This window comes from Macaca thibetana, chromosome 9 (genome assembly GCF_024542745.1).
Source record: "Macaca thibetana thibetana isolate TM-01 chromosome 9, ASM2454274v1, whole genome shotgun sequence".
NCBI classification, from domain to species: domain Eukaryota; kingdom Metazoa; phylum Chordata; class Mammalia; order Primates; family Cercopithecidae; genus Macaca; species Macaca thibetana.
Genome location: NC_065586.1, coordinates 46,019,607 through 46,034,652, shown reverse-complemented (window position 1 = coordinate 46,034,652; position 15,046 = coordinate 46,019,607). Strand labels below are relative to the sequence as shown.

The window sequence follows — 15,046 nt, the reverse complement described above, 5'->3', positions numbered from 1 at the left end:
TCACTCAGACTGAAGTGCAGTGGTGTGATCATGGCTCACTGCAATATCTGACTCTCAGGCTCAAGTAATCCTCCTACCTCAGCCTCCCTAGTAACTGGGACTATAGGCATTTCACCACTATGTCCAGCTAATTTTAAGAAATTTTTTAGTTTTTAAATTTTTTTGTAGAGATGGGGGTCTTATTATGTTGTCCAGGCTGGCCTCGAACTCCTGGTCTCAAGCGATCCTCCCACCTCAGCCTCCCAAAGTGCTGGGATTACAGGTGTGAGTCACCATGGCTGGCCAAAAATGAGTAATTTTTTTTTTTTTTTTTTAAATGGAGTCTCGCTTTGTCACGCAGGCTGGAGTGCAGTGGCAAGATCTTGGCTCACTGCAACTTCCTCCTCCTGGGTTCAAGCGATTCTCTTGCCTCAGACTCCCGAGTAGCTGAGGCTATAGGCATGGGCCATCACACCTGGCCAATTTTTGTATTTTTAGTAGAGAGAGGGTTTCAGCATCTTGGCCTGCCTGGTCTTGAACTTCTGACCTCAAGTGATCCACCCCCTCAGCCTCCCAAAGTGCTACAATGACAGGCGTGAACCACTGTGCTCTGCCCAAAAATGAGTAATTTAAAGGTGACTGTAATATAGTTAAACAAATGCCTCTTTTCCCGTTTTTTACTAACTTGTTATTTAAATGGGGCAAGTTTTTACAACATAAGAAATAAACAGGCCAGGCATGGTGGCTCACACCTCTAATCCCGGCACTTTGAGAGGTGGAGGAGGGCGGATCACTTGAGGTCAGGAGTTTGAGACCAACCTGGACGACATGGTAAAACCCCGTATCTACTCAAAGTACAAAAATTAGCCAGGTATGGTGGCGCAGACTGTAATCCCAGCTAATCAGGAGGCTGAAGCAGGAGAACTGGTTGAACCCAGGAGGCGGAGGTTGCAGTGAGCCTAGATGGCAACACTGCACTCCAGCCTGGGCAACAGAGCAAGACTCCCTCTCAAATGAAATAAACATACTAAAAACCTATTTACCTGTTTGATGTGAGCGTACTTAGCTTTATTTCCCTTAAAGAGAATCTTTTTTTTTCTTTCCAAGGTGGAGTCTTGCTCTGTTGCCCAGGCTAGAGTGCAGCGGTGGCACAATCTCAGCTCACTGCAACCTCTGCCTCCTGGGTTCAAGCGATTCTTCTGCCTGGGCCTTCAAGTGGGGGACTACAGGCATGAGCCACCACGCCCAGCTAATTTTTTGTATTTTTAGTAGAGACAGGATTTCATGCTGTTAGCCAGGATCGTCTCGATCTCCTGACCTTGTGATCCACCCACCTCGGCCTCCCAAAGCTGGGATTACAGGCATAAGCCACTGCACCCGGCCTAAAGAGAGTCTTTAAGTGAAAAAGTTTTGTGAATATTTTGATTTCTCTTTCATAATTTCTTGTGTATTTATGAATTTTATATAATTAAATGGCATGTCAAAAAATCACCTATGTTAATTATGTTTTTGACTCGGTTATTATATTTTCTTTTGGTACATTATTAAGTTAATATCCATATGCAAAAATATGCTGGCAATATATTAATTTTGGATATTTCATTTTTATCAGAAATCATGAGTGGAGGATCTCAAGTCCACATTTTTTGGGGTGCTCCAGTTGCTCCACTGAAAATGACAGTATCACAAGACACAGTTTCTTTAATGTCCGTTGCTGACCCCTGGAAAAAAATTCAGCTTTTATGCAGTCAACATTCTTTATATCTGAAGGATGAAAAACCGCACAACAATCTTGAAAACTGTGAAGTCCCAGAATCTATTGGTTCTCCAGATCTTCTTAGTGGTCATTTCTTAACAAACTGTATGAATAGACATGTTCATGTGAAAGATGACTTTGTACATTCTGTTTCTGAAACACAGAATATAGAATCCCAGAAGATTCACTCCTCTAGACTGAGTGATGTAACTAGCTCTAATATGCAAATATGTGGATTTAAAAGCGCAGTTCCGCATTTAACTGAAGAAGAAAAGTATCAAAAGCTTCTCCGTGAAAATAAAATTATAGATGAACAGCCTAAACATCAGTCAGACATATGTGGTCAGAACTTTAACACAGATTTGTGTCAGTTAAGCCATAAGTGTGCAGCTATGTTGGATTTGGTTTGTAGTACTGAACAAATTAATATAGGGCCTGAAGTGGTACAAAGAGAGTGTGTGCCGGCAGAATATCATGAAATACAAAACCAGTGTTTGGGATTATTTTCCTCGAACGCAGTATATAAGCCAAGGTCTGAAGGAGCAGTTAGGAAGGTCTCAGACCTTAAAATATCAACTGATACTGAATTTCTCAGTATAATTACCTCCAGCCAGGTTGCTTTTTTAGCTCAAAAGAAAGATAAAGGGCAGAGTCCTATAAATAAAGGGAATGCAAACATGGAGACTGAACCAAAGGCAAGTTACGGGGAGATAAGAATACCTGAAGAGAATTCAATTCAGCTTGATGATTTTACAGATGCATATGAAAGTGGACAAAACCAAGCATATTCTCTTGAACTTTTTAGTCCTGTTTGTCCTAAAACAGAAAATAGCCACATTCACATAAACTCTGATAAAGGTCTTGAAGAAAATACAGAATCTCAAGAACTTTTCAGTTCTGAAGATGAACTGCCACCAAATGAGATACGTATTGAGTTATGTAGCTCAGGAATACTGTGTTCCCAGCTAAATACCTTTCACAAAAGTGCTATTAAAAGAAGCTGCACCTCTGAAGATAAGGTGGGCCAGTCTGAAGCTGTGTCTCGAGTCCTTCAAGTAGCTAAGAAAATGAAGTTGATTTCTAATGAAGGAGATTCTGCTGTAGAAGTGGATCAGAGGAATGTGTCTGAATTTAAGGGTATTAAAAAAACGTCATTAATAAAAAACTGTGATTCTAAAAGCCAGAAGTATAATTGTTTAGTCATGGTGCTATCTCCATGCCATGTGAAGGAAATAAACATAAAATTCGGACCAAATTCTGGCTCTAAAGTGCCTTTAGCAACAGTTACAGTAATTGACCAATCAGAAACTAAGAAGAAAGTTTTTCTGTGGAGGACTGCAGCATTTTGGGCATTTACAGTGTTTCTTGGAGATATAATTTTACTCACAGGTGAGGTCATTATGGTATAGTGGTAGCTTATTTTATAAAGCTAAGTTTTGTTTTTGCTTTTCTCCCACTTAGTCTTTGAAGACTCTGTAGTCATTTGCCTCTTCTGAGCTCAGCATAATTGATCCCTTTATCGCATCTGCATTGTTCTCCTTTCCACTGTCCACTCTCCTGCCCATTGCCACTTCTGGGTCTCTGTTCTGTCCTTCTGAGCTCTGCCCCACTTATCCCCTCCTTTAATAAGCATCCCCTAATCAGGTGCAGTGGGTCACACTTGTAGTCCTAGCACTTTGGGAGGCTGAGGCAGGAAGATTGCTTGAGGCCAGGAATTTGAGACCAGCCTTGGCAACTTAGTGAGACCCTGTCTCTACAAAAAATAAAATAAGTTGTATGTGCCTGTAGTCCCAGCTACTCAGGAGGCTGACGTGGGAGGATTGCTTGAGCCCAGGAGGTTGAGGCTGCAGTGAGCTTTAATTGGGCCACTGCACTCCAGCCCCAGCAACAGAGTTGGACCTTTCCACTTGTGTTTTTTTTTTTTTTTTTTTTTTTTTTTTTTAGACAGAGTCTCGCTCTGTCACCCAGGCTGGAGTGCAGTGGCACGATCTCGGCTCACTGCAAGCTCTGCCTCCCAGGTTCATGTCATTCTCCTGCCTCAGCCTCCCAAGTAGCTGGGACTACAGGTGCCCACCACCACGCCTGGTTAATGTTTTGTGTTTTTTAGTAGAGAGGGTGTTTCACCGTGTTAGCCAGGATGGTCTCCATCTCCTGAGCTTGTGATCCACCCGCCTCGGCCTCCCAAAGTCCTGGGATTACAGGCGTGAGCCACCGCGCCCAGCCTCTGCTTCTTTACCTAATGTCTAATAATGCTGTGCACATTATGTTCTTACTGAGGGAACAGTTATCGATTTCTATTGCTTTATTATTAAAATTATCTTAATTACACTTGGAAATATGGAAAGGAGAAAACTGGTATTATACCAACTTCATATAACGACCAGTAGAGTTCTAGAGTGTTACCTTCCAGTTATTTTCTCTGTTCTCCTTAAAATGTGTGTGCATGTGAGTATATGTCACACATAGAAGCTCATATTTATTGGGAGCTTACTTTGTGAGACCCTGTTTTAGACTTTACATGCATATCTCATTACAACAAGTATATGAGGAAGGTACTGATTTTTATCCCCATTTTTCAGTTGAGGAAGCTGAAGCCCAGAGAAGTAAAGTAAGTTGCCCAATGTCATACATCTAGGAAGTGGCAAAGCTATGGTTTCTCCTAGACTCTAGAATTCATACTCTTACTGTATAGTTGTAACTATAAAGAACATTTTGTTTTTTTAATTTTTAATTTATTTTTAATTAATTTATTTTTAAGAGACAGGGTCTTGCTATGTTGCCAAGTGCAGTGGCTACTCACGGGCACAATCCCATTACTGATCAGCATGAGAATTTTTAAATCGTTATTTTAATTTTTTTTTTGGTTTGTTTGTTTAATAGGGACAGGGTCTCACTGCATTACTCAGGCTGATCTCCAACTCCTGGGCTCAATTGATCCTCCTGCTGCAGCCTCCCAAAGTGCTAGGATTACAGGTGTGAGCTACCGTGCCCATGGTGTTTTTAACATTCCCTTGTTTCCAACCTGGACCAGTTCACCCCTCCTTAGGAAACCTGTCGTCCTCCACTCCCAGGAAGTCACTATATTGATGGCAAGCTTAGTGCAGACACCTAATCGGCTACAACTCTGAACTCCTGGGCTCAAGTGAGCCTCCTGCCTCAGTCTCCCAAGTGGCCAGGACTACAGGTACGCATGCCACTGCACCCAGAGAGAATATTTAATTTCTTTTTGTTTATTTTTTGAGACAGACTCTTGCTCTGTCGCCCAGGCTGGAGCGCAGTGGCACAATCTTGGCTCACTGCAACCTCTGCCTCCTGGGTGCAGGTGATTCTCCTGCTTCAGCCTCCTGAGTAGCTGGGATTATAGGTGCACGCCACCACACCTGGCTAATTTTTGTATCTTTAGTAGAGACGGGGTTTTACCATGTTGGCCAGGCTGGTTTCAAACTCCTGTCCTCAGGTGATTTGCCCACCTTGGCCTCCCAAAGTGCTAGGATTACAGGTGTGAGCCACCGTGCCTGGCCAGAATATGTTTTCACCGAACATATCTAATATTGTGTTACATGTTCTTTGTTGATTCAAAATTGACACACGGTGTATTAGAGCAGGAAGAAGTTGATTAAGCTTAATAAAATATCTAAAGAAAGAATGTGATACGGAGGAGGTATTTAGAAAAAGAAAACTTCAAAGCAATATTGATAGTCCTAGCAAATAGTTTACAGGAGGAATGAGAACCTTAGCTAGTGTACCTTGGTGTTCCTGTAGGATTGTCAAGTACAATCTTTTATAAAGAGGTAAACACAAGATTGTAATGAACAGGCTTAGCATAGCCACATCCCACTGGCAGTGTTAGCTATTATTTATATGTGATCATATTATTGGAGATTCAATTCACCTAACTCCCTCTGTTCTGATTCAGTGCTTGCTGAATACCTCTTTGCTTGTGATTTGGCTTTCTAGTTGTAGAGCTGCCCACAGCGTGAGAACAAGCTGAAATACTGTTTTTTTGGGCAATTAATCCCTCGTTGTAAATGAAAAAAAAATTTTTTTTTCTTTGATTTGTTTCATTAATTGATTTAGTACAAGCTTATGTTGCAGAGCCGAAATCTAGTTTTGGAATGTTAACAAAATTAAGTTTCCCAGAGTGTAAAAGAGGCTGAACCCTGGACCATGGTCATTTTACTGAGGCAATTAGTGTTACCAGGGACCTCTCGGGGACCTTTTCCGTTTTCCTAGATAGGTGTAAACTCAATCTGCAATCTCTGTATTTTTTCCTAACATCTCTATAGTTGTTAACAACTAGGTACATGGCTTTAATGCAATTTACTTAACCATTTTCCTATTATAAGACATTTAAATGATTTCTATGAACTTTTTTAAAAAAATCTGATTTTTTTTGTCTTTTTAAGAAAAAGACGATCTAGTTCACTGATTTCTGAATAAGTTTCTTTTGTGTGGAACAGATGGAAACGTTGCGGAAAAAAAAAAATCTACCCTTTTCTGTTGTCCTAATGAGGCAGTGAACTTACTTGGATAGCTTGGACAGTTCATACTACCTATTGATGTATACCCCCAAACAGAAAAATTCTTTTTTTTTTTTTTGAGATGGAGTCTTGCTCTGTCGCCCAGGCTGGAGTGTAGTGGTGTGATCTCGGCTCAGTGCAACCTCTGCCTCCCAGGTTCAAGCGATTCTCCTACCTCAGCCTCCCGAGTAGGTGGGACTACAGGAGCCCGCCACCACGCCTGACTAATTTTTGTATTTTTAGTAGAGACAGGGTTTCACCATGTTGGCCGAGCTGGTCTTAGACTCCTGACCTTGTGATCCGCCCACCTCGGCCTCCCAAAGTTCTGGGATTACAGGTGTGAGCCACCACACCCGGCCCAAACTGAAAAATTTTAAGTAACAGATGTATTCCAGATCTTGTTGAATACCAACACAGTAGACAGTTTGCTGTTATACTTCTAGCAATAGAATGAAGAGATGCCAAAAATAAGGATTACCTAAGGGAGACTACTGACTAGAATTAGATGAAGACAGGGGACTTACCACTGGGAAACAACAGTGTTTAAAGGGCAAACAGAATAAGAACTAGGAGCTGGGGTATGTCAGTGAGAGGGCAGGAAGGAGCCAGGAGGCCAGGGCAGGCTACCCATCCCCTCCATCCACTGCTAGTGATTACCATGTGACTAATCCAACATTGGCTTCAGAGTCCTAGCTTTCAGAACGCTCTCCTTGAAATTTCTCATCTGTTCCTTTTTTCTGAAGAACATGCATCTTGAATGTTGGATCATGAAAAGTCTTGAATGCTGTACTAGCTCTTCCTGGCTAGGCAGTGGGGAGCCACTGTTTTTCAGTAAGTCACCTGAACTCTTTAATGCTCTGACGTATCACTCGTCTGAACTCATTAATGCTCTAATAAATGACTCATTAGCATTGTAAGAAATGGGTTGCGGGGGGACAAGCACCTGTTGGGAGGGAAAGGAATGTGTGATGTAAAACAGTAGTAGTGGCAGGGCATGGGCACATTTAAGCAGCAGAGGGGTAGGTGGGGATTTTAGTTTACTTGATTAGCAGCATAGTGTCAACAAATGAGTTGGGCACTGTGAAAGGAAAAGCAGGTTTGGACATTGCTGAGTTTGGGGAGCCAATAGAATATCCAGGTGGGAATTTTCATTAGTTTGTTGTGGATAAAAGGTTCAGAAGCTGAGGAAAGGGTCTGGAATCTAAATCTGTAAGTAATCAGTTGGAATTTATACATCCTTGGTTTTCTTTCCCATTATCTCTAAATTATTTCGCTATTGTTAATATATGTTTATACCTCTGACACTATATACTGATTAGATCCTGCCTTAGAAATAGCTCCCTTCCCCTCTTTCTCTTTACAGCTCACAAGTTTTGCTCTACCTACAATTGTTTCTACCTGTTGATATGTTTAGTTCTACATGATTCTACTCTATCCGTCTTAGATATACAGCTCTCTCTTTCCAATTGGAAAATGTTCCCTACCTCCAAAGTCTTTCACTTTTAACGTCCATGGAAGATGATTATTGTGGTATTTAGGGAAAAATAATCAAGTGTGTTAAGAATGCCTCATATCATATTCAGATATATTTATAGTAGAAGGGACCAGTCCGTACCGAATATTATTACTCTCCTAGGCACTACTGCTTTGGAACCACTACTTCGCCTTCTGGTCCTAAGAAAATTATTTTTAACTTGTCAGAAATATACATGATAACATTTGCCTTATGTAAACAAAAACTGTTAAACTTTTTTAATATAGAGCAGTGGTCTTCCATACTGATATTGTTTGAATATAAAGAAGCAATTTTGTTAATTTACCTAGATTGAGATTTCAGATTTGCTGTTTTGTCATTTCATGCCTTTAGGCAGGTTATTTAACCTATTTGATCTCTAGTTTCCCAGTATATGGGAGGCATGCGTAATATTTTGCTGTGATTGGTAAGTTAACCACATTGTAAAGGAATTTATGGCATAATCAGAATGTTTTTTCTCTCTCTAGATGTTGTTATTCATGAGGACCAATGGGTTGGCGAGACAGTACTACAATCAACATTTAGCAGTCAGTTATTAAATCTTGGGAGTTATTCATCTATTCAGCCTGAAGAATGTAAGGCACATTTTAAATGAAATAATATATTAGTGTTTAAAGTATAAAAACATACTAGGAAAGATTAGGCTTAAGATGGTTCTTTTACAAAATGTTTTCTAAACAGTTGGAGAGTATTGGTTTCTTTTCATTAGTAAGAATGAAAATAGAATTTTAAGAAATGAACTGTGCATTGTGAATCACATTTATTTTAAGAAGTATTGGGTCTCATGTTTTGTTTTCTTAGGCAGTCAGTATAGTGGTGGTTCTTCACCTTTTAGGGAGTCAAAGACCTCTTTGAGAATCTTTAGATCATTTCTTCAGAAAACTGGACTTATGTAGATAGGCACAAAATTTTGCTTATAATTGTAAAGCATTCCATGGACCTCTGATGTTCTTCTGTGGAACTTCGGAGCCTCTGATTAAGAATCCTTGGGGTAATAAAAATGTATTGGTCTCATATTCAGACAGCTGTGGTTTGAATCCTTATTCTCCTACTTACCACTGCTAAGAAAAGCTATCTTCCTTCTTTAACGTGCAGTTTTCTCTTCTTTAAAAGAAGCTGTTTAATGAAGAAACTAGCAGCTATCTCCTTCTCTAGGTAATAAAATTTTAAAAAAAAGAAAGAAAGCAAAGTAAGGGAAGCAGTATAAACTTGTGGTTGTGATCACTGTACTCAGATAGACCAGGATTTGAATCCTGGCCCTCTTACTTCCAGTCTGTCTTTAGGCAAGTTATTTCACTTCACTATACCTCTGTCTCCTTGTCTTTGAAATGGACATAAGAATACATACATACCTTATAGGGTTGTTATGAAGATTAAGTGAGGAAATGAATATAAGATGTTGAACCTGCACATAATGTAGTAGTAACATAGTAATATTAGAGGGAGAAATAATAAGCTGGCAAAATATATTTGATAAAATTCTGAAATATCATACAAGAATATAGCTAGGGAAATATACTGATTATACAAGAAGATAACTGGAATAATTGGAAAGTTATAGGATGTATATGGAAGATAGAGCATGGAATTCCAACTTTTGAATTCTTAAAGAGCAAGTGGAAGGGAAGAGCAACAATAACAAGAACTGTGTTTGGAATGGGCAAGGTTTCATTATATACTAGGGTGGCCCATTAGCAGAAAATAAACTCTGACATATTTCATAGACAGCTAAAATAGAGTTCTTCATCTATCCAATATATATTTGTTATGTGTTGACATTGTTTTAGGCACTGTGCTTACTGTACACTGGGGGTACAATGGTGCCTGTCCTCATGGAGCTTACGTTCTCATGTGGAAGACAGACCAAAAAAAATGAATGAAACAGACATATAAGTAAAATATTTACAGGTGATAATGAGTGCTGTGAAGGAAACTAACAAAGGGCTAAGATACGGAGTGCCATGGTTCTAGTTAAGAAGGGTTGATTATGGAGTAGAATCAGGGTTAGGAAGTTATTACAATAGCTGAAGTTGAGAGATGATGGGAGCTAAAGAGTTGAGATATATTTGTAAATAGAGTTAATAGGATTTTCTGATGATGTGGGTCTGGGGATGAGGGAAGAGGGACAATCTACTGCTACTTGATTACAGGTTTAAGTAACTAGGTAGCCTTTATTGGGAAAGACTGAGAGGGAACTGGTTTATGGGGAAAAGGGCTATGTTTCAAGGCGTGTTAAGTTTTAGGTATCTTTGAGATATTCAAGTGGAGATGTTATGTAAGAACTGGAAACAAAGTTCAGGACTCAGAAGACAAGTTTAAAATTAAGAGGCAAATTTTAGAGTTATTAGCATACAGATAATTTTTTTTTAAAAACTTTTAAATTTGAAATATTATCTGTGAAATTATAGAATCACAGGGAATTGCAAAAATAATACATAAAGTCCCATGAACTCTTCATCTAGCTTCTCCCAGTGGTGACATCTTATATAACTTTAGTACAATATCAATAACAGGAAATCAACATTTGTATAATACTGTTAACTAGTAATATACTAGGATACGTTCCCTTTCAGTATCAATAAATATAGTATCAGCCTGGCACAGTGGCTTATGCCTGTAATCCCGGCACTCTGGGTGGCTGAGACAGGAGGGTTAGTTGGGTCCTGGAGCTCGACACCAGCCTGGACGATATGGTGAAACCTCATCTCTACTAAAACTACGGAAAAATTAGCCAGGTGTAGTGGTGTACACCTATAGTTCCAGCTACTGGGGAGGCTTAAGTGGGAAAGAAAGTCAAGGCTGCAGTGAGCCATGATTGTACCACAGCACTTCAGCCTGGGTGACTGGAGTCAGACCTTGTCTCAAAAAATTTTTTTCTTAAATAAATAAATATAGCATCAATACAGCATTATAATTATAATATGATTAATACTATAGCAATAAAATAGATATACTTAGTCCTAATGCCAGTGTCTTATTTAATAGAAAAGCACTCGAGGCATTGTCATTAAAACCAGGAAAAAAATAAGGATGTCTACTATCTCTGCAACTATTCATCTTGTACTAGAATTATCAGCCAATGCACTTAGACAAGAAGAGGCATCTGGCCTGGTGTGGCAGCTCATGCCTGTAATCCCAGCACTTTGGGAGTCCAAGGTGGGCAGATCACTTGAGGCCAGGAGTTCGAGACCAGCCTGGCCAACATAGCAAAACCCTGTCTCTACTAAAAAGATGAAAAATTAGCCAGGTGTGATGGTGCATGCCTGTGGTCCCAGCTACTCAGGAGGCTAAGGCATGAGAATTGGCTGAACCTGGGAGGTGGAGGTTGCAGTGAGTACCACTATATTGAACTGCAGCCTAAGCGACAGAGCAAGATTCTAAGAAAGAAAGAAGAGGCATCTGAATGGATAAAGAAGAATGGAAATTATCTCTATTTACAAATGCCCTGATAACATACCTGAAAACTCCAGGGGATCAAAGTTAAAATAAATTTAAATAATAAGAGAATTCAGTGATATAACAGGATGCAAAATTAATGTTAAAAAATATCATTAGGCCGGGCACGGTGGCTCACGCCTGTAATCCCAGCACTTTGGGAGGCCGAGGTGGATGGATCATGAGGTCAGGAGATCAAGACCATCCTGGCTACACAGGTGAAACCCTGTCTCTGCTAAAAATATAAAAAATTAGCCGGGCATAGTGCCGGGTGCCTGTAGTCCCAGCTGCTCAGGAGGCTGAGGTAGGAGAATGGCGTGAACCCGGGAGGCGGAGCTTGCAGTGAGCTGACACACGCCACTGCACTCCAGCCTGGGCGACAGAACAAGACTCTGTCTCAAAAAAAAAAAATTATTAGGCTGAGTGCAGTGGCTTACGTCTATAATTCCAGCACTTTGGGAGGTGAAAGTGGGTGGGCAGCTTGAGCCCAGGAATTCAAGACCAGCCTGGGCTACAAAAAAAAGAAAAGAAAAGAAAAAGAAAAAAAAGCTGGGTGTGGTGGCACACACCTGTGGTCTCATCTATTTGGGAGGCTGAGGTAAAAGGACTGCTTGAGGCCAGGCTGGGGGATGAGGTTGCAGTGAGCTGTGATTGCACCACTCTACTCCAGCCTGGGCAACGGAGCAAGGCCGTGTCTCAAAAAAATAATAATAATAGTAATTAGACTTAATATACACAAATAATAAACAGAGGGCATAATGATAGTGAAAAACTCATTACTAATAAAGAAGATAGTTTAAAATACAAAAAAATACAGTTAACAAGAAATATGCAAAGCCTATATAAGGAAAAAATTAAAATACTCCAGAAAGAAATGAAGACATAAATAAATGGAAAGAAATTTCCTGTTCTTGGATAGGATGACTCAACATCATAATGATGTCAGTTCTTCGTAAGTTAATATGTAAATTCAGTGTAGTTCCAATGAAAATATCAACAAGCTATGTTGTGGCATATAAAAGTTGATACTAAAGTTCATATGGGAAAACAGACTCGCAAGAATAGCTAGGAAAAGACTGACAAAGGAAAACTACAGAGGAGGGGAACTAGCTTTACCAGATGTTAAAACATACTATAAAGCCTCTGTAATTAAAACAGTGAAGTACTGATGCATGAATAGACAAACAGACCAGTGAAATAGAGTAAGAAGATTGGAATTAGACCCAGCAATTTAATATATGACAAAGATAGTATCTGAAATCAGTGAGATAAAGGCTAGCTCCTTAATAAATGGTGCTGAGACAACTGGGTAGCTATTTGGAAAAAAGGGAAAATTGGACACATACCTCACAACAAACAGTAATAAACACCTATGGATTAATAATCTAAATGTAAAAAATAAAATCATGCAACAATGAGAAGGAAACCTGAATGAATCTTCTATAATCTTGGTGTAGGGAAAGGCTTTTTCTTAATATTACTCAGAATCCAGGGGCAATAGAAGACAAGACTGATACATTTTACTATAGAAAAATAAATTTTGCATAACCAAAACGCCATAAACAAAGTCAAAAGACAACTGACAAACTTGGAGAAAATATTTGCAACATATAACAAAAAGCTAATATCCCTAATATATAAAGAACTTTTAAACCTTGAGTGACAAAGGCTGGGTGTGCTCGTTGACACCTGTAATCATAGCATTTGGAAGGCTGAGGTGGGAGAATCACTTGAGCTCAGGAGTTTGAGACCAGCCTGGGCCACATAGTGAGACCCTATCTCTACGAAAGATCAAAAAATAAGCCAGGTGTGGTGGTGCATGCCTATGGTCCCAGCTACATAGGAGGCTGAGGCAGGAGAATTGCTTGCGCCCAGGAGATCGAGGCTACAGTGAGCTGTATTCATGCCACTGCACTCTAGCCTGGAAAAAGGGAAAATGCGAAAAAGAGATGAACAGTCAATTTTCAAAAAAAAGATATAAAAATGGCTATCAAATATAACTTATCATTAGAGAAATTCAAATTAAACTACATGGAGATAACATTTCTCACCTATCAGATTGGCAAAATTAAAAAAAAAGACAGCACATTCTGTTGGTGAAACTGTGAGGTAACGTGCCCTCTTACACATTGGTGGTAGGAATGCAAATTGCTACAACCCTTCTGAAGTGATATTTGGCAATATCTAACAAAATTACATACGTACTTAGCTTTCGACCTAGCAATCCCACTTCTAGGAGTTTACCCTGAAGCTATACCTCCAACAATATGAAAACACATATCACAAGGTTATTCATTGCAGTATTGTTTATAATTGCGAAATATATAGGAGAATGATTCACTAAGTTATCGTACATTCACATAGTAGAACACTGTGTACTATGCAGCTGTACAAAAAGAATGAAAAAGATCTCTATGAACTGACATGGAGTGATTCCCAGGAAATACTGTTATGTGAAAACATAAACCCCCCCAAAAGTGTATGTAGTATGCTTCCTTCCTGTAAGAAGGAATGGAGGAATAAGAAAATACCTCTGTTTATTTGTGGAAAGAAAATGCAGGAAGGATAAACCAGAAACTAAAGAGATTGGTCACCTACAGGGGGCAGGTAGGAGAAGGGTGGAAGAAAGTGGGGAATGGGAACAGGATAGCAGGGGTCAGGAGGAAGTGACACTAACAAATGAACCTAATATTGTTACAAATGAACCTAATATTGTTAGAAATGAATAAAACACACAGAATGGGGTGGGGAAGAAAAGAACAAACCTAAGTAGCTGTGGAAAAGAGTATATTGAAGAGTATATTGACTGGATTCTATAAGGCTAAAGACAGAAAGGACTGTACATAAATGCTGCAATCTAGTTAGAAATATGTTTCTCAAAGGGAAGTGGCTTAGCAGTAACCTTATGTATATACCAGAATGAACAAATGAGTACACAGATTGTAGATAAGGAGAGCTGGATTTCTCACTGTTGGAGAAAGAAATTATAAATAAGGGAATGTTAAAACGAACCAGAGATATTGTTATAAACTGGGGATTTAAAATATAGATAAATGGATACAGAAATATAGGCATACCTGTGTATATGGGTACACATACATATACCTCTCCTAGTTCTGTCCACTGAGCGAGCACAGCACAGATGATGCAGTGACTCCGCAGTAATAAAGAGCATACCTGGTGCCCAGATCTTGGTCTGTAAACATTTTCTTTTCTTTCTTTTTTTTGGGGGGGAGGGGGGAGACGGACTCTCGTTCTGTCACCCAGGCTGGAGTGCAGTGGCGTGATCTGTGCTCACTGCAACCTCTGCCTCCTGGGTTCGAGAATTTCTCCTGCTTCAGCCTCCCAAGTAGCTGGGACTACAGGTGCATGCCACCACACCCAGATAATTTTTGTATTTTTAGTAGAGATGGGCTTTCACCATGTTGGCCAGGCTGGTCTTGAACTCCTGGGCTTCAGCAGTCCACCCATCTTGGCCTCCCAAAACGCTGGGATTACAGGTGTAAGCCATTGTGCCTGGCCAACATTATTCTCTAATGAAAGGAACCAGCTCTGCTAAAAGTGGTTGATTACAGGACTGGGTCAGGGCAAATTCAGGATGAGCCTGGAAGTCTAGTGGTGCCAGACAACACATGTTGAAATAATGCAAGAGCCAACCTGAAGGAGCACCTACTGGCTAACCCTGAAGCAATTTGAGCGAGAAAATAATGATAGTATTGGATTAGAACCCATAGATTAAAATATTTACAAATCCTTACTGATATAAAGATATATTTATTTCATAACTAACTAGAGGGGAAGAGAGAGCTCTTCCTTCCAATG

General features: G+C 39.8%; 1 protein-coding gene across 8 annotated transcripts in view; it reads left to right on the top strand.

The window, feature by feature from the left end:
* Nucleotides 1-15,046, top strand: part of SHLD2 (shieldin complex subunit 2) — an 87,500-nt gene that overhangs the window by 45,565 nt on the left and 26,889 nt on the right. For 6 of the 8 annotated variants that reach the window (XM_050803834.1, XM_050803832.1, XM_050803836.1 and 3 more), the window contains 2 exons: nucleotides 1,592-3,124; nucleotides 8,257-8,364. In XM_050803834.1, coding sequence (XP_050659791.1) covers nucleotides 1,597-3,124; nucleotides 8,257-8,364 — 1,636 coding nt within the window. In that variant the 5' untranslated portion in view covers nucleotides 1,592-1,596. Of the gene's footprint in view, nucleotides 1-1,591; nucleotides 3,125-4,855; nucleotides 4,920-8,256; nucleotides 8,365-15,046 lie in introns of those variants that run through there. The other 2 variants (XM_050803838.1, XM_050803837.1) reach the window with 2 other exon arrangements.